Source organism: Tupaia chinensis, unplaced genomic scaffold, assembly GCF_000334495.1.
Source record: "Tupaia chinensis unplaced genomic scaffold, TupChi_1.0 Scaffold142808_1, whole genome shotgun sequence".
Taxonomy (NCBI): domain Eukaryota; kingdom Metazoa; phylum Chordata; class Mammalia; order Scandentia; family Tupaiidae; genus Tupaia; species Tupaia belangeri.
Window position 1 is genome coordinate 358955 of NW_006202654.1, and position 25239 is coordinate 384193.

The 25239-nt window shown below is 40.1% G+C and overlaps 1 protein-coding gene across 1 annotated transcript in view; it reads right to left on the reverse strand.

The window, feature by feature from the left end:
* The window catches only part of ARHGAP6 (Rho GTPase activating protein 6), a 286203-nt gene that overhangs the window by 48413 nt on the left and 212551 nt on the right, over positions 1 to 25239 (reverse strand). Inside the window, 4 exon segments of the mRNA XM_027766368.1 lie at positions 2204 to 2259; positions 8874 to 9069; positions 10672 to 10928; positions 21023 to 21094. Coding sequence (XP_027622169.1) covers positions 2204 to 2259; positions 8874 to 9069; positions 10672 to 10928; positions 21023 to 21094 — 581 coding nt within the window.

Here is a 25239-nt window from a genome sequence, read left to right on the forward strand (position 1 = left end):
ACCCTGATAATATATTTGTGACTGGGGTTTAAAGGTGACAGTAACTAAACACAAGCTTTCTTACATTTGTCAAAGTAGCCTTATTAACAACTACCAGAATTCCCTTCCTTAATCATTACACTAGGTCTACTAACATTTATAGTAGCAAGAAAACACAATAGCAAGGAGAGAACAGTAACTTCACATCCTACTTACAGCTCTGATTGCTCAACTTCTCTTATGCACTGTTCTCAGCTATAGACACAATTATATAAGTTTGTGAATCCATGTAAGACACTTCTATGAGTCCATTCGTTCATTTACTTCATTTAACAAAGATGTACTGTACATGTTCTGTGTACCAGGCCCTGTCATAGGCCCTCAAAATATACCGATGAATGAAGAGGTTAAGTCCCTACTCTCTTCTAGCACATACTGCCAGAATGATGAGGTATTAATACTGCGACTAGTGTTCTGATAAAGTGTGGAGTGTTGAGAGGCAAAAGTAAAATGCTAAGTAAATCGGGGCATATTTCATACTTGAAATCTAATTCTAAGTAATCATTAATTATATTTTTATTGGATAATCCTTAAGTAAAAATCTCCATGCAAAGGTTCTCCCTCAGGTAGATCCAGACATGACTGATGAATAATTTCTGGCACTCACTACCTGTCAACCTGATGAAAACACTCACACTGCCCTGAATTGCTCAATGATTCCAGACAACTGGCCATCACTGTCTTTCAGATATCACTGAAACTTGTGCTCATCCAAACACATTGTTTCTTTTCTGAGCACACATACACATACAATGAATGGACCATGCAAAGAGTTTGGCCTATGAAATAAGAGTGACCAGTTAAACTGTGTGGTCTTGACTTCAGTTTTTTTATTTGTTTGTTTTTTGTTTGTTTGTTTTTGTCTCTTTAAGCCTGGAAAGAAGCGAGTGAAAGGAGTTATTCTCACAGCCAGTGGTTGGATTTGATAATATTTATGAAAATGTTCTACAGTTCTGCTCAGGTGAGGACCCAAAATGTTACTGTACTCTCTTTCTGCAAGTCCTGTTGTGTTAAATGTTCAATAGTCTCTTATGTGACTACTAAGAATAAAAACCAAGCAAGTAATCAGAAAATATACTTCTGAAAACCCTTTTTATCTTGAACAAAAAAAAAAAAAAATGAGGAGGCATTTTTTCAGATATTTTCAATATTATGAGCAAACATAATTTCTTCAGGTTTATCCGATTACAATTTATTTTCACTTGGCTTCATCTTTGAGTTCTTAAGTTCCTTATTTCCTTTGGTTGGCACCAACAGAGAAAAAAGAGGATTTCAATTTTCTTTCACCAACAAATGAATTATTTTATCAAAGGATGGTTTGTGTTGGCATTTTTTCAGATATTTTCAATATTATGAGCAAACATAATTTCTTCAGGTTTATCCGATTACAATTTATTTTCACTTGGCTTCATCTTTGAGTTCTTAAGTTCCTTATTTCCTTTGGTTGGCACCAACAGAGAAAAAAGAGGATTTCAATTTTCTTTCACCAACAAATGAATTATTTTATCAAAGGATGGTTTGTGTTTTATGAAGCTTTCACAACCTAGACACCTGATTGTGAACAGGAGCCCATTCCTGAAGGTCTAATGTCAAGCTCTTGTTGCAAAACTGTTTCACAGAGCTGAGGGAACCCAAGGTAGATAGTCCCTACATGAGAGATGAATTGGACAGCAAAGGTTTCATGGAAACTTAATAGGAATAACTTATTTTTGAGAAAGTAAAGGCATAAACATAACATCTTATGTGAAGACATGTGAATGGGATTTTCATCTCACATTTTAGTAAACATGGATGCTACATAATTACTTTCTATTTACTATCGCTTACTGATTTGGTACTCTCTGCATCTCTTGCTTTTGGAGTTAGATGCTTCAAAATTAGTTCTGTTTGGCTGTCCATGGCATGGACATAGATAGACATTTTTTTTTCTTTTTTTTTTTTTTGTAATTTGCTATAGAGCAGACACTTTTTTTTTTAGTGTTTGATCCTTTCTGAGCTTCTAAGTTGCTGCCTTTTACCTCCTGGGACTCAATTATACTATAATTGAGTTGGAAGGTAAAGAAAAGATATTCAGAAGGGATTGTACAAAAACTTGAATTTTGCACAAAGTAATTCAGTTGGAAGTCAAGTGAAACAAACAACATAATCTTCACTTTTCACTTACTTGTCTCACTCTCTTTTTTGAGCTTCCAACTCGGAATATCCCCACTGTCTGGAGGCCTGCAAATAAGGAAACAGAATCAGCACTCCTGTGTTGTGGCTTGAGACTCTGAAGCAAAGTAAAACAGAACTAAGCAGGTGCTAAAACATATGGAGCAGTAGGGACTCGACAGTGTACAGGACAGAGGTTCCTTTATTCCATCCTCTGTCCATTCTCCAGATACCTAAATGCTAGACTTTTAAGCACCAAAATAATTGTTTTAAAGTTTATTTATTTCTTTCTTCCATGAAAGACAGAGAGAGCGAGTGAGAGGGAGAGATCCTCACTTGATATTGCGATCCACCCCCAGCTTCAACTTGTCCAGATGACAGGCATGCATGCTGGCCCAGGGTGTAGAGGGAAATTTTGGAATGCAAACCTGGGACCTTCCCATGTGGCTTCACCATCACAGCATACATAGCATTACTGCTGTGCCACTGAAGCTGCCTAGCACCAGATTTAATTTATGTAAAATGTTTCTGACAAAAAGTTTTCCACGTGATATTATATATTTCCATACTGTCTATGTATGAGAGATATTAGTGTAACACCTTCAATATTCTGAACAATTATCTAAATATGAATTTTACATAGGTTTTAGCTATTTAATTTTTTTGTTTGTCAGAGAGTACATGTGTTCACCAGAGAAGAAAGATGGTGTAAAAGTAAGAAATCACCCTCCAATAGGTACATGCACATGCACCTTGCATGAGTTTCAAGCCACTGGGTCCAGGACTCAAATTGTGGTCAGCCATGTAGCAATGTAACCACTTTGCCATCTGCTGCCCCCCAAATGCTTGTTTTGCAATAATAAATGACACCACTAGAAGATATTTTTTGTACACGTCTTGCTTCATATTTCCTATTTTCTTAGGACCAAATCCTAGATCCTGGATTATAGGACAATGCATACAAAAAGAAGTTATCTGGCTCACAACATCAGCAGTGTGAGGTTGAGGAACTCAGCTTTATAAAGTTAAGTGTCTTGAAAAAAATAAAAACAAGTATCATCACTATCACATATCAGAAATTGCAATAATCGTTCTCTAAGAACATTACATTTCTAGTCAACATCCACATAAGGTTCACAAAAATGTGATATGATTAATGTGCCTCTTTGTTTCGTAATCTGTAAGTTTCTCCCTCTCTGTTTCCATATAATTCGTTCAATGAAGAAATAGCATTGGTTTCCCACTATAGATGTCTCTGCCGTCTGGACTTGGACATTCTATGGTGCCTTTTACATATTCCTCTCTCCCCTTTATTTCCTATAAAGAGAGAGTGAGAGCTAGAGTTTTCACAAACTCAGGTGTGACTTTTTTTTTGGGGGGGGGGGCAGGCAAAAATACTTCCTAACAGGTATTATGCACTTCTTTCATGGGGCAGACTGTCTGAATGGCTATCATTTTCTGTGTGAGCCATTAGTCACTACTGATAAGCACCATCTGTATATTCATTCATTCATTCATTGCTGGTTCATTTTCTCTTCATTTGGGATAATTAGTTATTAGAGTGATGCCACATTGGAGCTGTTTGTCATCTGAAGAGAGCTGGTCTGAGAGTAAAGCAGTCAGAGAACAGTTTTGCATCATTTGAATCCTGGAGCCTGCTATGCCTGAATCAAATGCCCACTATATCAATAAGCACTGCTTCTTTTTGGTAGGGAATTAATGATGTTTAAGTTTTATCTGAGTTCTTCTCCCTTGCCACTGAAGGAATTCTAATTGTGCAATGTAAAATACATAATTAAATTGGAAACAATTTAAATCTTTATAACATTCTTTCCATTCAGAAACAGAGTAAATATACCTTAATTTGTTTAAAGTGTGCTTTATAGCTCTTGGTAGAGTTTTACAATTTTCTTCATAGTAGTTTCTTACTTATTATTGCTGATATTTTGGGTATATTTTTGATGTTAATATGAATGCATTATATTACTCTTATAGCACCTAATGCTCTTATATCAGAAATGGATGATTTATTGTGTATTTATTTTTTTGATCTTGCCACATATAAGACCTCAATTGGATTTCAAGGGATTTTGGTGAGAAAAACTAATATGCATAAATATCATATTTTTCTATTCAGTACCTTCAAATTGTCCTGAATTTCCAGAATAATTTGAGAAGAGCTTAAGAATAACTTGTGGGGGGCTTGTACTTGCTGTTCTGCCTAAGCACATATCGGTGCTTTACTCTTGGGTAGGATGTCGCTTTGCACCTGTTCTCAAAACACATATGTACCTTTCTTGTTACTGTCATAAATTTGTCTGCCTCATAACTGGGGTCATCCTACAAATTAATTTATTGCTTCTACCTTTCTGGAAACTTGAAAACAGGATAATAAAGCTACTTAAAATAAAGTGCAGAGATTTGGTTCTTTATCTTCAAAAAGAGCATAAAAAGTACCTCAAAAGTTGAGCAATGATTCAATTACTTAGTGCATATAAAATATTTAGAATAGTATCTGACATATTTGACTGTACAGAGGGAAATAGACCCTGAATGAATTGACTGAATCTTCTATCTACAAGATAGAAAACTTTTATGTAAACATGGGTCTTAATAATTTCAATTTTGGCTACTTTTTCTTTTGTTTTAAAATTTTTTGAGAGGTTTTTGATATAGGGTGCATGCGCTTGCCAGACAGACAGAGAGAGACAGAGAGACAGAAAGCGAGAAATCACCCCCCAGGGGGGATGGCCACACCACAATCCCTTCTCCTCCACTCTCCTCTTGGAATCCTGGGCACGTACACACATGCGCCCAGTGTGAGTTTAAGCCACCAGGTCCGGGACTCGAACCGTGGTTGACTACATGGGAGTCCAGCGACATAGCCATTATGCTAACTGCTGGTCCCTAGCTACTTTTTCTTTCTTATTCTCAGGTGGTTTCTAAATATTCAATAGTGGAAATTTCTATACAAGTGAAATATCATTTGGCTGAATTTCTCTAGGTTAGTCAGAAATGACCACTTCTATGCCATTTGTTTTCTCAATTATGGTACTTTTCTACTTAGTAAAAATGACTTTTTTTTTCTTAAAGATATTTTTACTATAGGGCCTGTCTTCTCACCAGAGAGATAGAAAGCTAGAAATCAACCCCCCTATGGGGGGGGATAGCCATGCCGCAATCCCTCCTCCTCTAGTCTCCTCTCAGTTGGTATTTTAGGCACACATGCACACGCACCTGGTGTGCATTTTAAGCCTCTAGGTCCAGACTCAAACCTTGGTTGACTATGTGGGAGTCCAACCATGTAAGTATTACGCCATCTACTGGTCCCAGATGACTGTGATTTTTGAAAAAATAACTAGTTGGAAATTTGTTACTGATTGGTTATAATCCCTATACATCTCAATTGACTATTACAATTATTTCTTAGGTAGAGCAAATGACAATCCTGAGACAACCAATGCTTTTGTCTGATGTAGCCTTACGGTAATTTTCACCAAAAAGGAGATTCAGGAACCATGGCTTAAGACAGTCACTGAGAAAAACAGGTATACATCAAAAAAGGTATCATTCTGGGAAAAACAAAAGTAAAAGAAAAAGAGTTTCCTCTGTCCTGTCCCAGAAATCAATGTGATCATCCTTCCTTTTTCATCAGAAACTGGAATGGAACCAGACCCCAAAGCACCCTAATCTCAGGCTTGGGGACTTCAAGAAGCCAGGGCAGGTACAACGAACAGTAGGTCCTACCTGAAAATCAGCCAGAATTCCAGAAATGTAATATAATTGGGCTCTGTTATATTCTGTCTGGAAATATGTACTTCTGGGAAACCAAGGAAGCCTGAGGAATTTCAATCTAACGCTAAAGAAAGCCTTTGTGTCAAATCGTATAGAATAAAAAAAAATCATATAGATACAAATTATATAAGTTAAATAGCGAGAAAGAACTGTGTACATCAGTATAGATGAGGACAATGTTACAACTAAGCCCAAGTTTGGACAGGATAAACACATCCTTCACAAATATTTAGAAGGTGACAATGATTCAAGCCCTCTGCTACCCATCTCAAAAACAGGCAAGTGAAGTGTCATGAAAAAAATACTTTGGAATTTTGCCTTTTTTCATTGGTTTAAAGTAACCAAAGTTAATATCCGTTTGAATTTGAACGTGTCTCTCATTTTCCTCGAGCTATTTGGTCAAAATACCATGGAAACCTGGACCAGAATCTGGCTGACCAGACTATCCTCTTGCCTTTAGGCCCTAAAATGCATATTAACCATTCCAAAAAAGAAAAAACAACTGCTCTGTTTTTTAATATGCTTAAAGGAAATGTTGTTTTAAAAATTGCGATTCATGACCATCTATTTTCAAGAAGAAAAGAAAAATATATACCGAGTTTTCTTTCACAAAAGCAGTTACCTGGCACTGGATTTTTGTTTGATTAGGGTACTATTTTCTGGCTTAGAATTCTTTTGAAAACTTACAATTCACTCTCTACATTCTTTATAGGAAAAATTATAATTCTGATCATATGTGTCTCTTTTTCTACCTCATAGTTAACTTTAGGCTGAATTTGCATATTCACAACACTGGATTCTTTAGTTGCTAAGGTATTTTTTCGAGTAATTCTGTTCAAATTAACATTTATTGAACCTAGGGAATCAGCAGTTAGCGTAATGGCTATATCGCTGGACTCCCACGTAGTCGACCGCAGTTCGTGTCCCGGACCCGGTGGCTTAAAACTCACGCTGGGCGTGTGTGCGTGCGTGCCCAAGATCCCGAGAGGAGAATGGAGGAGAAGGGATTGCAGCTTGACCATCCCCCCGGGGGGGATTTCTCGCTTTCTGTCTCTATGTCTCTGTCTGTCTGGCGAGCGCATGCGCCCTATAGTGAAAATCTCTCCAAAAAAAAAAAATTTATTGAACCTCATTGCATCAATCAAGCTACTAAATATTGGGAATTCAAAATTACTAAGATATCTTCTCTGACCTCTAGTTTATGTTCCAAGGAGAAGACAGAGATAAAGAAATATCTATAACTACACACACACAAACATACACGCACACACACGTGCATATGTAGAGAGCAAGACAGAGAGTGGTACATTTAAGGTATATAAGCAATACACAGGCTTGTGAAAAATAACCTAAATAAAATAAATGAATTCCCAATATATATTTTTTTAGAGAGGTTTTTGCTATAGGGTGCGTGCGCTCGCCAGACAGACTGAAAGAGTCAGAGAGACCGAAAGTGAGAAATCATCCCCCAGGGGGGATGGCCACGCCGCAATCCGTTCTCCTCCATTCTCCTCTCGGGATCTTGGGCACGCATGCACATGCACCCGGCGTGAGTTTTAAGTCACTGGGTCCGGGACGTGAACCATGGTCGACTACATGGGAGTCCAACAACATAGCCATTATGCTAACTGCGGTCCCCAAAAATAATAATTTTTTGTAAAGTTCCATTTTTATTAGAAAGTTAGTGGTAATTGTATCTGCATGGTAGCCTTAGAATTTTCTTTGCTTCTCTATTTCCTTTTTTATTACAGTGAGCATCTCTATTTTATAGTAAAAGGTAATTAAAGGGATCAGCAGTTAGTGTAATGGCTGTCGCTGGACTCCCACGTAGTCGACCGCAGTTCGCTTCCTGGACCCGGTGGCTTAAACTCACGCCGGGCGCATGTGTGTGTGTGTGCCCAAGATCCCGAGAGGAGAATGGAGGAGAAGGGATTGCGGTGTGGCCATCCCCCCGGGGGGTGATTTCTCACTTTCTGTCTCTCTGTCTCTCTCTGTTTGTCTGGTGAGTGCACACACCTTATAGCAAAAACCTCTCAAAAAAAAAAAAGCAATTGAAAACCTTCTTCCATGTCCATAAAATGTATGCTAAAACTATAGCAAACAAATTAGATAATGGGAGGGGTGGGGTTGGCAGGTGACACGTTAGTTAAGGCACTAGACTCCCACATGGCCAACTGTGGTTTGGGTCCCAGACCTGGTGGCTTGCTTTCTTATTTTCCCTTTCTCTCTCCCTGTCTTTCTTTGATCAAACTTAATAATAATAACAACAGCAACAACAACAAAAATAAAATAAATAATCCTTTAAAAAATTAGATAATGGGAATGGGAAGATGAGAAAAATGTCTGTATTTCAAAAAAGGATCAAAAGAACCTACATCATCTTATTGTCAAAAATGTATTAAGTGGAATTGAGTTGCAAAAGGGTGACTGCAGAGAAATTTTAAGTAATCACCTTCTACAAAATGCTAATAGCCATATAGAAACCTGCTATCCAAAACACTATATAGTCTATTTGCTTAAGTAATGATTTTCAAACCAGTTTTTTTTTTTAAAGAAGGTAGGATCTTGATATTTTTTAAAAAAGAAACCTTATGAGTAATCTTAATGTACAAAAAGCCCAGCAAACCTAGCCCTTCTCTTTCTATTATTTGGCCTCCAGGGTTATTTCTGAGGACCCTTGGGGGATGAGCAGTCTGAATACCATCAAGTTGATTTTGTCTCCCACAATCTTGGGTAGCACAGTAATCTCTTAAGTTCACACTCACATCTGTAACTTCCTTCACAAAGGAAACTGGTTTAGAGCCTGATCAAATGAACAGAGAATTAAAATTGCGTGCTAAAATGGGTAATGCTTGAATAAATGATTGCTGACTGACAAGTCTACTTACCATGTTTCTCTAGATGCTGACAGCAGCTGTCCACCAGCCTGGGGACCTGTCTGTAAATAGGATTCAGACTGAGTTTCTTATCTCTGGCTTTTTCTTTTTTATTTTGAGCCTCAGCAGGTAAAGAAAGTTGTAAAGCTTCTAGTAGTCGAGACTGATTGTCATCAAGATCTGTGATAGAATCCACTGACATGGCACCCTGCAAATGACGCACAGATACGAATGAAGAGTACAGATGAGGAAAATAAAAACAGCTGCCCCACATGCTATCCAATAAAGTCATTTGTCCATGACTATTTATCACACTTGAAATAACACTGCTTGATTTAATTAATTGTGCTGTTTGTATATTAAAAGGAAGAAAAGTGCCTTTTGAAAAAGAAAATCCCCACAACATAGGGTAAGGCAATGGCAGTTACAATTTCTTTTCTATTTATTAATTTCTATTTCTATATAGCAAAAATTACAGATCTTTTTTGCTTCAACAGAGAACTTAACCTTCTTTTGTCTGTTAAATGTTTCTTCCCTTTGCCCCTCCCACACACCTTCTCTCACTCACTACCTACCTACTCCCTACCACCCACTCCCCTCCCTACAGTCTCTGGTATCTATACCTATCCTCTCTACTCTCATACCTTAGCATCTTTCAATTTTTGCCACAGAGTGCAGACATTCAGGACATATTGAGTGGGGATATACAGTGTGTATCTTTCAAAGTCAAGGCAGTTACAATTTCAACAACAGATAAAATTTTCCAAATGGAAGACAAGAGATGGAAAACATATAATTAAAATATTTTGGCCCAACCACTTCATTTTTTGAAGGAAGAAAAAAAAAAAAAAACACATACTCAATGGATGAGGTAAAGTCAGAAAAGTCTTGTGAATAAAAAAATAAATAAATAAAACCTTGACTGTGGCTCTAGGAAGTAGATTTTAAAATAGAATGACTCCATAAATGAACTTAGATTAACTCCCCTCAGAAATAGGATAAAGTGCTTTATTAGGGAGGTGGTCCTAACAAGAATAGGGTAGTGAGACAGAGAAGGGAAGGTGGCCAATCAAGGGAGCATTAGCAAGCCCAGTACCATTGTGGGCAACTAGAGTTAAATCTTCCTGGGAACCTCTAGGGGACAGTGAATATCATGTGCCTCAGAGCTATGCCTTTCAAGGAACAAGGAAGCTAGGGTATTTATATAGGGAGACTCAAGAATAATTGATTAATGGCTGCCTCTGGTAGGGGGGGGAAACTGATACCATCTGAGTACTTATAGCCTGCTATTGGCATGTGTTAGGTACCTCTGGCCTTCAGAGAATGACCTCCGCAAAGAGATTAAGTGCTGTCAGATAGAAGGCAGGCTGGCATACTAGGAACAACAATTCATTTCAACCAATTTATTTGGCTAGGCATGTTCTGAGACTAATGAAGAAGTAATTAACAAAAACACCAAAATACCAGGCCCTACCCTCAAGCCTCACAGTCTAACAGGAAAGTCTGGCAAACCAACAGAAGATACAATAGACAAATTTCAATGGCAATGTGGTAGAATGTTTAGGATATCATGAGCACAGGGGTAACAAAGGAGGGTCACCCAACAATTTTGAGTGGAATCAAAGAATGGTTTGAGAGTGTGTCAGGTGCTATATGCCCAGTGCAACAATTCTCCCTGAACGGGGTTGTTGGCAGACACAAGGACACAAATTATATATCCAATTTTCACATGAACAAAGACCCAAGGAATTGCCTTCTACATCTTCGGTTTTCCTAGAATCAGTAACAGAGAAAATATTGGCGAACTTACCCTCCTTCTGGCCCGAGGAGCCGGTTCCGGGGTGTTTGGGGATGTTGACTCATTTGGTGTTTCTGAAGTTGAGCTGAGAGATGAGTTACTGCTTGAGAGTTCTTTGTTTTGTTTTTTGCTTCCAAATGGGAGGAGGGACGCCACAAAATCAGATGCATCCTTCTGCTCGTCCCTCTGCAAGTCCTGCTTAAGTTTATAGGCCCTGTCATTTGCAATGACTTGAGATAAGGGCATTCCAAATGCCTGTGGGATAAATTCTGGAATCAAAAAACAGATATTCACTTTCAGAGACTGCTGGAAGTGGAGTGGAGACTCTCACTCAGGTTTCAGACCTAAGGGCAGACATATTCAAGTGATTATTTTCTGAAGAATGGATTCATCAATCAAAATATAAAGATATCTTTTGTGTTAATTAGAATGGCTAAAGTTTCCATTTCAATCAGTAAAGTAGTATGTATGAACATCTGTTTTAGAAATCTAGGACTCTAGCTTTTTTCTACATTTCTCAAGTCTGCTCAAAAGGAAATAACTACAAATTAGAATGTAAATAATACTTATCCTTACAAACACACAGTTTTACAAACTCTCAGTCTACTACTGATGTCTCAGAAGCCCCCCAAACCTTTAAGGCATGAGGAGGCTGCATTTAAACCTTCATTCAACAAGCATTTATTGCCTACCCGCTATGTGCCATGACAAGCTATGTAATGGGGGGCATGAAGCTTATGAAAAGTCCAGTCCTTGTTCTTGAGGGGAACTGACTGTGGAGTAGGGTGGGAGAGTAGAATGTCAGATGTGTAAATAATTATAATGAGGTGACTATCATGTGGTATAATAGAGACTGACACTAAGACTGGAATTCAGCTAAGCGATAGCACTTTGAGGCTTCTAATAAAAAAGAGCCAGCATGTGAAATAATCTCAGAAGCAGAGGGGTACAGCTTGGGAAGGAGGCTGCTCTTTTTCATTGTGTTCCTCATGCCCACAACCCCAGGTGGTTGGGGCTGTCACTCTCATGATCTCTACTCAAGCCACTGTGCTGGCTACATGCAGGAAAAGGACTCCACTACAAAATATCTGATGTAAGGTTCAGGATGTAATTTGTTAAATGCTTTAGTAAAGGGCCAGCCTATGGCCTAGTGGTTAAGAGAGTTGGATACCAGATGGCCAGTCATGTGGTTTGAGTCTTGGCCCTGGAGGCTTGTAAAAACATACCAGGCACATGTGTATGCATGCCCCAAATCCCATTAGGATGGAGAAATGGAGAAGGGATTGTGGTATGGGGTGTGCCTTCTCATTCTCCCTCTCCCTTTCATTCTCTCCTTTCTCACAGGTGAGTGTACACACCTTCTGGCCAAAAAAAAAAAATCCCTTAGTAAGAACAATTTTGGAAAAGAGACACAATGCAGAAACTTATGCTTTTATTTGGAGATGTGCATACAGTTGCTTTCTGGATCTCTGTAGTAAATTCATTTGTATAAATATACATTGAATCCTTAGAGTCAGGCATTTTCTTGGCAATCATTCACATTCATACTGTAAAGCATTATTATAGTTTGGATAAATGTTCCCCCAAAGTTTCATGTTTTAGAATTTGATCTTAGTGTGTGGTGATTGGATATCCCCTAGAAATTCATGTGTTGGGATTTGGATTTGGTTGTACTGATTGTGATGTGAAGGTGTTAAGTGAAAACTTAATTCCTTCATGGGCCTTTGGGTGTGATCATGTCATTAGGGCAAGGCCTCTTTGATGAACTTCTGGTGAGTTTATAACAGAGAGAATGAGACCAAAATGGCCGAAAGAAAACCACGTGGATATAGACTATATTCTACTCTGCTAAAAGTTCCACCTTCTGCCATTTTGTAATCCTTTTGGACTTCCCAGCCACCAGAACTCAGAGTCAAAACAAAAGAAAACAAAACAACCACCTCTTCTCTTAAATTCATCCAGCCTTGGGTATTTCTGTTAGCAATGTAATGAGGGACTAAGACAAGCATTAATAATTGAATCAAATACATCATTCCTTTTAGACTCAAAATTAGGTCTCCTAGCAGCCGCAAATTGGAGTCTAGCCTCTCCCTTGTTTTTATAAGCCCTGTGAATGAAATCAGAATGATTAAAAGAAAATAACTCAAAGGTTGTTTATTCTTTGAAAGAAAAAGTTAACATGAAATCAGGTAGAAAGAGGTTTTAAAAGGTTTTCTCCTTGTTCCATGGTAACATTTTTAACATCACTGGGATAATGGCCAAGTCTACACTAAAAGCAGAAATGCTCCCTGAAAAGCCTGCATCTTTGATTCTATCAAAACATGCAATTTGTTTTGAAGTAAAAAATTGGAACTTCAGCATTTTGGGATTTTTCAGAGGATGCTTGCAAGTCTCCTATCAACAAACTAGGTGACATATAGTAATTTTAAAAATTAGGCATTTCTCCTTTGAGTGATCAATGTGGACAGTTTAGCAAGATCCTATACTCACTATTGACAAAAAGGTCATTTTTACTACTGGCAAAATTAGTAACAAAAGGAGACAGTACCAGGCCACTTGCTGTGTACCCTGAAGATTTATTGTACAAATCAGTATATCTCATCTGTGCAAATAAGCAAATATTCTTTGGAGTTGGCAAGTTTTGGAAACATGGATGGGAAGGCTGACAGTTACATGAAATATAAGAAACCAATGGGGGATAGCAACAGCAAAAGGACACTGATGAATGTATCAAGTGACACGTGTCTGCTCATGTCAGCATGCTCATTGCAGGGACGTACTATGCCATGGAACTGTTGAGTCCTCTCCTAGCCATTTTTACCAGAAAAGGAAAACCAACCAGTCTCATTAAGAGAATTCTAATATCTTGGGAACCAGCAGTTAGCATAATGGCTATGTCACTGGACTCCCACGTAGTCGACCACGGTTCGCGTCCCGGACCCGGTGGCTTAAAACTCACGCCGGGCGCGTGTGCGTGCGTGCCCAAGATCCCAAGAGGAGAATGGAGGAGAAGGGATTGCGGCATGACCATCCCCCCGGGGGGTGATTTCTTGCTTTCTGTCTCTCTGTCTCTCTCTGTCTGTCTGGCGAGCGCACGCATCCTATAGCGAAAATCTCTCAAAAAAAAAAAAAAGAGAATTCTAATGTCTCTAAGACAGGTGATAACAGGTTTTTCAAATGACAAGAGTAATCCCCAGGACTCACTGTGCAGGGGCCAGGGGCCACGGACACTGTGCTCAAGTCTGTGGTACATACTCACTGAGGAGAGTGCCTCCCTTGCTATCCTTTGTAGTAGGGACTGTCACTCTCCTCCAGTAAGCAGGCACAAGAGTGCTGGGCATCTTCTTTGCTCCTCACTGCTCTTGCCAGACCTTTGCCCTCCCACCTTGTGGCATAAACCTGCTACTGCAAGTTTCCTCTTTCTCCTAATCATTATGATCTTGTCATTGACTTTGACTCATGGTCAGGCCCCAATCTGCCATCATCCTGGGTGACTTGGGTATCTAGCAACATGGCCCATCTGCCTCTCTGTCCTCACACCTCAGGGACCGCTTCCTCATCCATATCCCTTTCCCTGCATTCCACCTCTGCCACCCACTCCGTTAGTTGCATTCTGGACCTGGTCCTCACCAGAAGTTATCCCACCTCTGGAATCAGATTTCTGTTCGGACACAGCTCCCATTCTTCTTGTATGCTCAGTCAACCTGTCCTGTTAAAAAGGCTCCTCCTCCACATCTCTCCTCTCCCTTAGTCCCTGCTGATCTCTGCTTCCCTCCAGATCCAAGTACTCTCACACCCCAATACAGATGCACATGACCATCTGCCTCTGAGTAGCTGCATCTGGGTGCCTGCTAGACCATATTGTTGTGTCTGGGAGGGACGAATACCACTGCACACCATGCTCAGTGACCTCTGCCAGCCTTTCCCTGCCACTGACCAGCAGCCCCATTTCATTACTCTGCTACTCTCCTCAAGAGTCAATCTCACCCACTCTCTTCACCTGCAACCTTAAGTATTCTCAGCAGCCCCTCCGAACAGCGAATGATTCTGCCTCCTGCTGCAGCAGAAGCACAACCAGAAGGTGCAGAGGCTTCTATTCTTCACACTTGCCATACAAAGGCCCCCCTAACCTCCTCTGGCATGATATGGAAGCAGGATTCTGCTTCCTGCTAGTTTTTCCACCTCACCCACTTCCCACACTCCCCTATCTTCCTGTTGACTATGATAACTTTACACTATGGGTAATGGTGTACTGCAGCCAGTTAAAGGTGATTATCCTAACACTAGTATAGTATAACTCAGAATTCAGCAACGTTTTCCTGTAAAGGGCCAGATTTAGGAGTTGTAAGCACACTGGGGCTTTGAGTGCTTGGGAGGCACAATTATGCTCAGGGGAGAGCAAGACTGTGGAACACACTGTGGACTTACAGAGTGAGTGTGTCCTTCTATTCTGTGCTTGAGGTGCTCAATTTACCTCACCCAACTCCAACCCTGTCATCAGGTCAAACAGGCTCAGTTGCAACTACTTAAATTTTCCAACATAGCAGGAAAGCAGCCACAGACCATATGTAAATAAATGTCCACATCTGTGCCCTAATAAAATGTTATTTACAAAGACAGTAGCTGGTGGGACAGCCCTGGATATACATTCTATCTTCTTGTGCCCGTGCCTTCAACCTCTTCCTTTCTACTAGATGTTCTCAGCATTTCAACAGATTCAAGTGACACTGTGGTCCAGTTTACTCTTTCTTCAATGGCTTACCGCCTTTTCTCCACATTAGAATTACCTTTGCCTCCTGTACTTTGCTTATCTGCCACTCTCTCCTCATCTCACCCAGCCTAGCTGCCACCTCCACTGCTATCCTGAAACAGCTCTTTGATTTCAGGATCATCTGATAGGGGGTCTTTCACAGCTCTCTTTCATTTGCCCTCTTGTCAGTCCTCAACACTGAAGATTATTCGCAGAAACACTTTCTGCACTTGGCATCCCAGCTATACTTCCTGGGTTTTTCTCTACCTGTCTGGCTAAATTCTTGCTCCTTTTGCTGGTTTGTCATCCTCTACCCTGATTTTCAACATGGAGGGTTCTCAGGGCTCAATCCTAACCCCCCTCCTCATTTTGGCCTCTCTCCGCAAGCACCCATGCCTATAACTATAATGTTCACCCACAGAAAGTTGACATTTCATTGACCTCCAGTTTGGACCTCTTCTCTGAGCACCAACCCTTCTTTGATGCCCTAAATGCATCTCTTATTCTCCATCTTTTGCAACTAGGTCCTGATCAGATTTCCAATGGTCTTCCTGTTCTTCATGTGGGAGAATGGAATTTTGAGAGTCATCCTTGATGCTTCACTCCTTCTCATATCCCATTTCCACTCCGTCACTAAAGCTTTGTCATACCATGCTCACACTCTCGCTCGTTTCCATTCACTTCTCTCTACTTTCATCATTACTCCACCCTAGTCCAAGGTACCATTCTTTCTCGTGGATTTCCAAATAGCCTCCTAACTGGTCATCCTCCCTTCACTCTGGTATCACCTCCAAAACCAAGTCCATGTCATACACTGCACCATGGCAATCTATTTAAAGACAACATTCTATTACTCCCTCCTTAGTACATTTTCATGGTGTCTTCATGCTCTCTGGGCAGACTGAAAGTCAAGTTATAACCACCTAGTCCTGTGCAAGCTGGACCCTTACCACCTTTCATTAGACCCACACTCCCCCTGGTTCACTCTTTATTAATAGCACTCAATGACAGCCTTCAAAGATTTTCTTCGAGAGTTTCTACATATTGATAACTGACACTTGATTTATTTTAATAAAAAATAAGAGGGAGAAAGAAAAGTTGTATTACTAGTGACTGTTCCTATGTAGTGTCACCTCGCAGCTCACATATACTGACATACTTTAGACAGTGAGGAACAATATAACATGGCACAGTAAGATTTCAACATAAAGAAACTTGCCAGAACTGAACTATTTCCAGATTTGATGTCAATAAATACATGACATAATAGGAAAATGGGCGGGCGGAGGAGACTTCTCTACCTGAGTTAGGCCACAGTAAAGCCTATTCTTCATGCGCACTGATTAGGAAGCACATTAACTTGAATGAAGTAGCTATAATTTTAAATCTTTCCCCCAAACACTGATTTTTTTTTTAAACACAAAAAAGACAATGTCTGAAGTTCTGAAAGTTTCAAAAACACTCCTGGTTGCCAAGTAATTCAACTAAGAGAAATTAAGGACTTGGAACTATTCTGTATGAAAATATGTTTTCAAAATCAGTGTCAATCTTAAATCAGTTTTCATATGGAAATCAAAATTCACACAAACACTGGTTCAGAGGCCAGAGGGACATGACAGTGCCACCTGGTCTGCTGTATGTTATATCAAGGCAATATAATAATGTATAGGACATGATTCATTCAGATGGAGTCAATTAATATAGTGGCATATCAAACATTTGTGAATTGCTCTTTATTGGGAGAGATTCTAAAAAGCTGCTCCTATTTATTTTTAGATGACCTAACCCAAGAGGTCATTTAGAGTTTCCTGTTTTCCTTCTTTTACTCTTGGATTCAAATGATGATCATTTTTCACATGTGCAGTTGTTATGAACCCAAATGCTAATATTTAACTGGAAGGAAATACTGTGAACTGATTACCACTTTGCCAGACTGGCACACAGCCCCCTCATACCCTGGCTCCCAGGGCATCTATGTAATGGCCCTGGTGCTGATGTGGACAGGGCTTCATGTCCAGAAAAGTACCGTTTAATTAACCTCCTTTGAAGCCTGGAATATCTTTTTTCTTTTTTTTGCCTTTTTTTTTTTGAGAGATTTTTGCCATAGGGCACGTGCGCTCGCCAGACAGACAGAGAGAGACAGAGAGACAGAAAACAAGAAATCACCCCCAGAGGGGATGGTCAAGCCACAATCCCTTCTCCTCCATTTTCCTCTCGGGATCTTGGGCACTCACGCACACGCGCCTGGCGTGAGTTTTAAGCCACCGGGTCCAGGATGTGAACCGCGGTCGACTACGTGCGAGTCCAGTGACATAGCCATTATGCTAACTGCTGGTTCCCTGGAATATCTTTTTTAAAAAGTGTATTTCTTTCTTTCATGAGAGACAGAGAGAAAAGAGAAAGGCACCTCAACAGAGTCTCATTCAGCAACCTTACCTGATCTTACCAGTATCACAGGCATGGGCACATGTGACTCAACATGGACAGGCTGATCAGAGAACCAAACCCCAATTTCCATATGCCCTCCATCATCGCAGAGCATTGTTCCACTGCCTAGGGTGCCTTGCTTTTAAACATTGAAGTTACTTTAGAAAAATCCCAAACGTCTTTTGCTATAAAGCCTGATAGTTCTCCCCTTAGCTCAATGAATGATGTGTCTTTTTCTTGGAACCATTAGGACTTGCCTTCCTTTTCTTAGTCAGTACCCTCTGCAGCAATCCAGAACACTGCCATGTTTTCACTGAGCCTGTGTAAATATGATTTGGTCTGAAAAATTGTGTAATAGTCCAGTGCTTATTGGCTAATTACTTCCCTGGCCCTTCCTTCCTTGCTCATTCGCATTCTTGCTTCCTGCTGTTTGGTATGTAATATAAGCAAAATTGCATATGTCTTTTCCTGTTGAGGGACTACAGACATGTATCCCCACGGATAAAAACACTCATTTGGTATAGGCTAACCCAAATGGGCACTTTCTGAACAATCATCTAGTCTACATTATAAGTATTCAAATCACAATATAAATATCATCACCCTAGAATGAACCAACTTTAGAAGATAATACATTACAAGGACCAGCAGTTAGCATAATGGCTATGTTGCTGGACTCCCATGTAAGTCAACCGCGGTTCACGTCCCGGACCCAGTGGCTTAAAACTCACGCCGAGTGCATGTGCGTGCGTGCCCAAGACCCCAAGAGGAGAAGAATGGAGGAGAAGGGATTGTGGTGTGGCCATCCCCCCTGGGGGGTGATTTCTTGCTTTCTGTCTCTCTGTCTCTCTCTGTCTGTCTGGCAAGCACGTGTGCCCTATAGCAAAAATTAAAAACAAACAAACAAACACAAACAAACAAACAAACTCTCCAAAAAGAATAAAAAAAAGATAATACATTACAAATACTAACCTACGTGATTCCTTTAATATACTCTATACACATGAAGAATTGCTCTAATCTCTGGAGATGAAGATGCTCTGCTCCAGGAAAAGAATGAACAAAAACTCTGGATTAAAAGAGCAATGCTGGGAACCAGCAGTTAGCATAATGGCTATGTCGCTGGATTCCCACGTAGTCGACCACGGTTCGTGTCCTGGACCCGGTGGCTTAAAACTCATGCCGGGCGCGTGTGCGTGTGTGCCCAAGATCCCAAGAGGAGAATGGAGGAGAAGGGATTGCGGCGTGACCATCCCCCCTGGGGAGTGATTTCTCACTTTCTGTCTCTATGTCTCTCTCTGTCTGGCAAGCGCACACGCCCTATAGCGAAAAAAACCTCTCCAAAAAAAAAAAAAAAAAGATCAATGCTGGCTACTAATATTCAGGTCATTAAAAATTAGGGCAAGAACATATGGAAAAATGAAATGTAATACAATTTATCAGAAAATTATAGATAGTTGGACATCTCTTTGCTTTTGTTGTTCAAGCAGATTCACCTATGAAAGGGTGTGGCCTGGTGAGTGTTCTGGTTTATATGAACCAGAGTTCTTGTCCTAGATGTTGCACAATAAGAAGTCATAAAAATACCCATGCCTGGGCTATACCTGCAGACTAGTGGACTCAGGTGCCCTGAGGTGGAGGTCTGAGCAATGGAGTTTGTAAAGGTCTTACAAGTGACTCTATTGTACAGTTAGGGATGGGGATCACTGACACTTTGCCTCCTTTTATCCAATTTGAGGTAAACATTTGAAATGTCTGAAAACATTCTGGGTGGGGACAGTGCAATCGGAACCTAGTAGATAGAGAGGAGAGATGCTACTATTCATCCCATAATGCACAGGAAGTTGTGGGAGCTTCCACAACAAGGAACTATCTAGCCTAAAGTAAACTGTCACTAGTACCAAGGCTGAGAAACCCCCCTCCAAAGGAAGTGAAATGGTGCTTTTCCAATCTTTACAATTCTTCATCTGACCTGGATCTATAGCATAGTGTTTAAGAGCTATGCAGACAAAGCTGGAGACCACATGGTCAACCCTGGTTTGAGTCTCAGTCCTGGCAGTAGCTTAAAAAATGACTGCCATGGACTTTCATGCCCAGGATCCTGACAGGATGGAGAATAGGAAGAAAAATAATTGTGTCATGACCAGGTCTTGTTGCATGGTGTTTGCTCTCTCTCTCTCTCCCCCATGCCCATGGACACATACTTTGAGGGGAAAAAAGGAATTCTTTCTCTCCTTTTGGTTCAAAAAAACAAATGTCATGACTCTTTAGGCACAGTTCAAGATATGGGTATAGAAAGTGAGATCACTGGTGGAATGGGTCTTGCACAATACTGATCATAATGCATTTCTTTTGAAAATTCTGAATTTCATCATGTTTCCATCATGTTTCAAGAAGAAATTCAATGATATAAAAGAACTCCAAGGTGAGATATATATAAGTGCTCTTATTCAACCCTCACTATGTCATATAAAATGAAAATACATTAATCTGACCATAGTATTGAGCAATCATTTCATATAGGGACATAAAAAGTCAGAGATTAAATGGAGTGTGCTAATATGGTCCAGGTGCTCATTATGTTGGCTCAAAGAGTATTAGTTAAAAGTGACCACAAATATCTTTGAAAGAGTGGTGAAAGTATCAAATCCCTAAATAGACAGGAAGGGACACAAGATAGTGACAAGAGTCAACAATGCCAAAAATATATTGGACAGAAAATGAGCATGCTGTGATATAACTTAAAAATGCTGAGAATGACCCATCTTCAGTAGCCCATGAAGTTGAGACTGTTTCTTCCTAGTGGTCATGTAGGCAAATCCAAACTCTTTCTCATTCAGCTTGCCCTGCCTCACTGCCAGACAGCTGGTTAGTGTTAGAGATGCTGTCCATGACTACTCGACCCAGGTCTTCTTTATACATAGCTGATTGGCCAGAATCATAATTAGAACCATAAGTTTGGCCAAAGTCATACTCCACTCAGACCAGCTGAATTCATCAATTCAGCACAGAGCTACTCAAACACGGAAGAGTAGACCAAAACAGCCCTTAATGGAATTGCATCATAGAAATCCAGTTTACATAATAAAGTTGAACCATGGAAATCTACACAATTCCAAAACTCCACCAAATTCAACCATTATGCTCCCTGGAAGATTCATTCCCTTTATTTATTTTGTCCTTTACCTCTGTCTTTGTTTTTCTCCTTTCCTAGTGAATCCAGTTTCTTTCTCAAGGATTTCTTTCTCTTCTGCCCATCTGTAAATAGTAAAAGAATGAGTTGTAAAAACAAGCATACAAGTGACATTTTATATTACATTTGAACAAAAGTATGTTTTCTCTCTTGTTTGGCTAATAATTCAACATTTTAAAGAGAGTTACAGCTCTGAGAATACATAAAAATCCCCAATTTGGATAGCATGTATAATTAACATCTTGTCACATGCTCTTGAATTTTCTTTCAGTCAATGAAAAGTGCAGGAAACTTACCTCCCTTCAGAAGTAATTTAGCTTTGAAATCTAGACATGTTTGCTTTCATTATTATATAAGTCTCTTTCTATTCTTCATGATAATGCAAATCAATGTCCAACTTGAACCAAATCCCCATGAGAGGAGAGGAGAGCCAAGCATATGTGTGACTTTGCCATTCAGGAGCTAATAGAACAAAATTGAATAGGAACATGGGCTTAAGGGTCCATAAACTCAGGTCTAATTGTTGCTGCATCCTTTATCGACTCTGAGTTTGGATGAGTCTCAGTGTATTAATCTATAAAAAGGGAATTTCATGGGATGTTTTTGGTGAGAATTAAGTGAAACAATGCATGTGAGGTGCTTACTGGGGAGCCTGACACATGTCCATAAATTCATATCTACTTCCATTGTAGAGGTTGCATACTATTCCATGATAGGGTGTGCCATAATTTAATTAACCATTCCTCCACTGATTGACATTTCTGTAGTTTCTGATTGCTCACTATAACAAGTAAGGCATAAATTCCTTTAGCATCTGGTACTTACAACACATGTGCTTAATATGTCTGTTTAATTCATCAAAGAATAAAGGTACCACTCATATTAGTGGGCAGCTGCAATTGAATTCCTGGGATGTCATCATAAACATAACAGGAAGAACAATGGGCAGATCCTAAAATTCAAACAAGTTGTCAAAGAGTCAGAATACACACAGGGGACCAGCAGATGGCATAATGGTTAATTTGCTGGACTCCCACATAGTCAACCACGGTTCGAGTCCTGGACCCTATGGCTTAAAACTCATGCCAGGCATGTGTGTATATGTGTGTCCAAAATCCCAAGAGGAGACTGGAGGAGAAGGAATTACAGCATGGCCATCCCTCCTGGGGGGTGGGGGGATGTGATTTCTTGCTTTCTGTCTCTCTGGCAAGTGCACATGCTGTAAAGTAGAAATTTTTCTCTAAAATAAATAAATAAACAAAAAACAAAAAAGAAACAAATGAAGCAGAATACACACAGAATAGGGTATGTTTTCTTTTAAGATGGATTTTTTTTAGACAGAATGATCTTTTAATACTTAAAAAATTATGGGATATATCATATGTAGACATATATAAATACAAATGTACAATTAAGATGATAATTATAAGCCAACTCCAGCATACCTGACAGCCAAGTTAGGATGCAGAATGCTGGGAATGCCAGAAACACCACCTGAATGCTTCCCTCCTCATCACCTCAGGTGAGATCTGACTGGTCTGACGTTTGCAATAATCAATGACTAGTTTTTCTTTACAGTTTTACCATCTACACAAGTATTTATAAAGATTATCATTTTGTTTATCCTGTTTGGGACTGCATATAGATGGACTCACACAGTAGGTATCTTTCCTGCCTCATTCATTTGGTTCACTAACACTTGGTGACTTCAGCCTACTGAGGTAGGTAGCTGGAGATCATTCATTTTTCTTTTCTTTTCTTCTTCTTTTTTTTTTTTTTTTTGGAGAGGTTTTTGTTATAGGGTGTGTGTGCTCACCAGAAAGATAGAGAGAGACAGAGGGATAGAAAGCGAGAAATCACCCCCTGGGAGGAGGGTCACACCATAATCCCTTCTCCTCCACTCTCTTGGGATCTTGGGCACGCACGCACACACACCTGGTGTGAGTCTAAGCCACCGGGTCTGGGACTCAAACTGAGGTCGGCTACATGGGAGTTCAGCGACATAGCCATTACGCTAACTGCTGGTCCCTAGATCATTCATTTTGATTGCTATACAGTGTTTTCTTGTAAGACTATACCACAGCTAATGTTCCAATTGAACTGCTGATGTAAATTTGTTTCTAGCTTGGGGCTCTTTGAAACAATGTTTTTTAAAAAGTGTGTTCTTGTTTCTTTATGTGCATGTACAGTATGCCCTCCATATCTGCAGGTTATACATGCTTGGATTCAACCAGCTGCAGATTGAAAATATTCAGGAAAAAACAATAAAAATAAGTATGACATTTTTAAAAAAAGACTGCTTGGGCTGACATGCCAAGGCAATATAGAGTTAGGGAGGGGAAAGAGAAACTAATAATTTTTAAGCTCTAAATATGCACCAGGGCTGGCATAAGTCATTTTATATAAAATGAAATATTATATGATATTTATCTAATACATGTCAACACACACACTGAGGTAGCTTTGCTTTATAATGAGAGTGTGGGAGGGAGAGAGATAGAGGAAGGAGAAAAGGAAGGGGAGGGGAAAGAGAGAGACTTTTACAGTGTTTCACCATGCTGTGATTCTCCTACCCCAGCCTCTCTGCTAGCTAGGACCACAGGCCTATACCACTGGGTCCAACCTGCTTATGTTGGGCTAGGAATTGAACCTGGGTCTCCCATGTAGCCTCAGTCACTGCACAGTGGTGCCCTCTTGCTTGTACCACTGCAACTGGGCATGCAGTAGCTTTTTTGTTTACTCATTTCACAATTAAGGGAATGGGAAATCTGAGAATTAAAGCAAATCCTCCTTCCCCCAAATCACAGAACTGGTAGGCAGAATTCAAAGCCTAATTCCAACTTTTTCTAATAAGCCAAGGTCTTTCTTGAGAGGTGTGGATGAGTAGAACCCAGATGTGTGTGACAAGCAGCAGGAAGTCCTTTTGTTAAGGTCACTTTGCTCTGCAGCATGAGAAATGACTTGAAACTCTCCTATCTGGGAGGGGTTTGTAAAACAGCCAACATTCTTTTTTTGTTTTTATTTTTGTTTTTGTTTTTGTTTTTGTTTTGTATGAAAAAGTGGGGAGTTTATTGAAGGAGCGGGAAGGAAAAGCAGAGCTCCTAAGAAGAAGGGAGGGGTCCTGGAAAATGGGTTGCCAGGAAGCACTGTGGTGAGGGGTTTTTATCTGGTCCCAGGGGCCTTGCTCAGGCTTGTTCTAGGTGGGACTCACACACCATCTCCCTCATGGTGGGGAGGGGTACGTGCTGGATGGGTCCAATTATTTCCCTACTTTTGGAGTGAGTACCAAGGTCAGGAGATTCTTGGTCTAGAAGCGTTTTGTGAGATTCACTTAGACTGTGTCCTCCCAGAAGCTGGGTGATGGAGAAGAAGGTGCTAACACTCGTTCCTTCCTGAGGTTGTCAGAGGGAATGAGTGTAAATAGCCTCATTTCAGAGGTGCCGCTTGATACAGGACATGGCATTAACATTTAAGCTCTTTAAAATCCCTTCACTCTGGAGTTTAATAAAGATTATGTGACTGGAAAGGAGAAGAGCTCACATGCACTGAATATGAAATGAAGACAAAGAGTTACTCATGTCTGCCCAGGACAAACAAAGTGCTCCATTGGTACCACTACAGACACAGACAAAGAATGAACCCAGTGGGTACAAAATGGCCAGCTCCAGGCCCCCAGTTGGATGGTATTTAGCTTACATAATGATTTATAAAACCTTAAACTCTAGTGTAAAATGTTAGTGAGTTCACATGAGAGTACTTCATAAAGTTCAATGAGAGGCCAGGTGGTGGCGCAGCAGTAATGCACCTGAACCCACGAGGAAAGGTTCTGGGCTTGCTTCCCAGGGTCTCCTTCAGCACCTCAGGAACATGTGCAGGCCTGTGATCCAGGCCAGCTGAGACTGGGGGTGGATTGTGGTCTGAAGACCCTATGGAGTGCTTGTTTCTCTGTCTCTGTCTCTCTCTCATGGAAGAAATAAATAAACTTAAAAAATAGTTCATGCAAAAATAAAACTAAAGTATAAGTTTATTTTGGTTTTAAAAAATCTTGAAAACAGTGCAGATTTTTTATAATATGCATTTTCCGTGATCTTTTTGGAGACCTCTCATACTGTCTGGATTGCCTCTTGAGCAAGGCAGAAGAGTGGGTAGCACTGGCTCCCACATTCTTTATACTTGCCCCAGACCAGCAGAGGCACCTAACCCCGAGCTA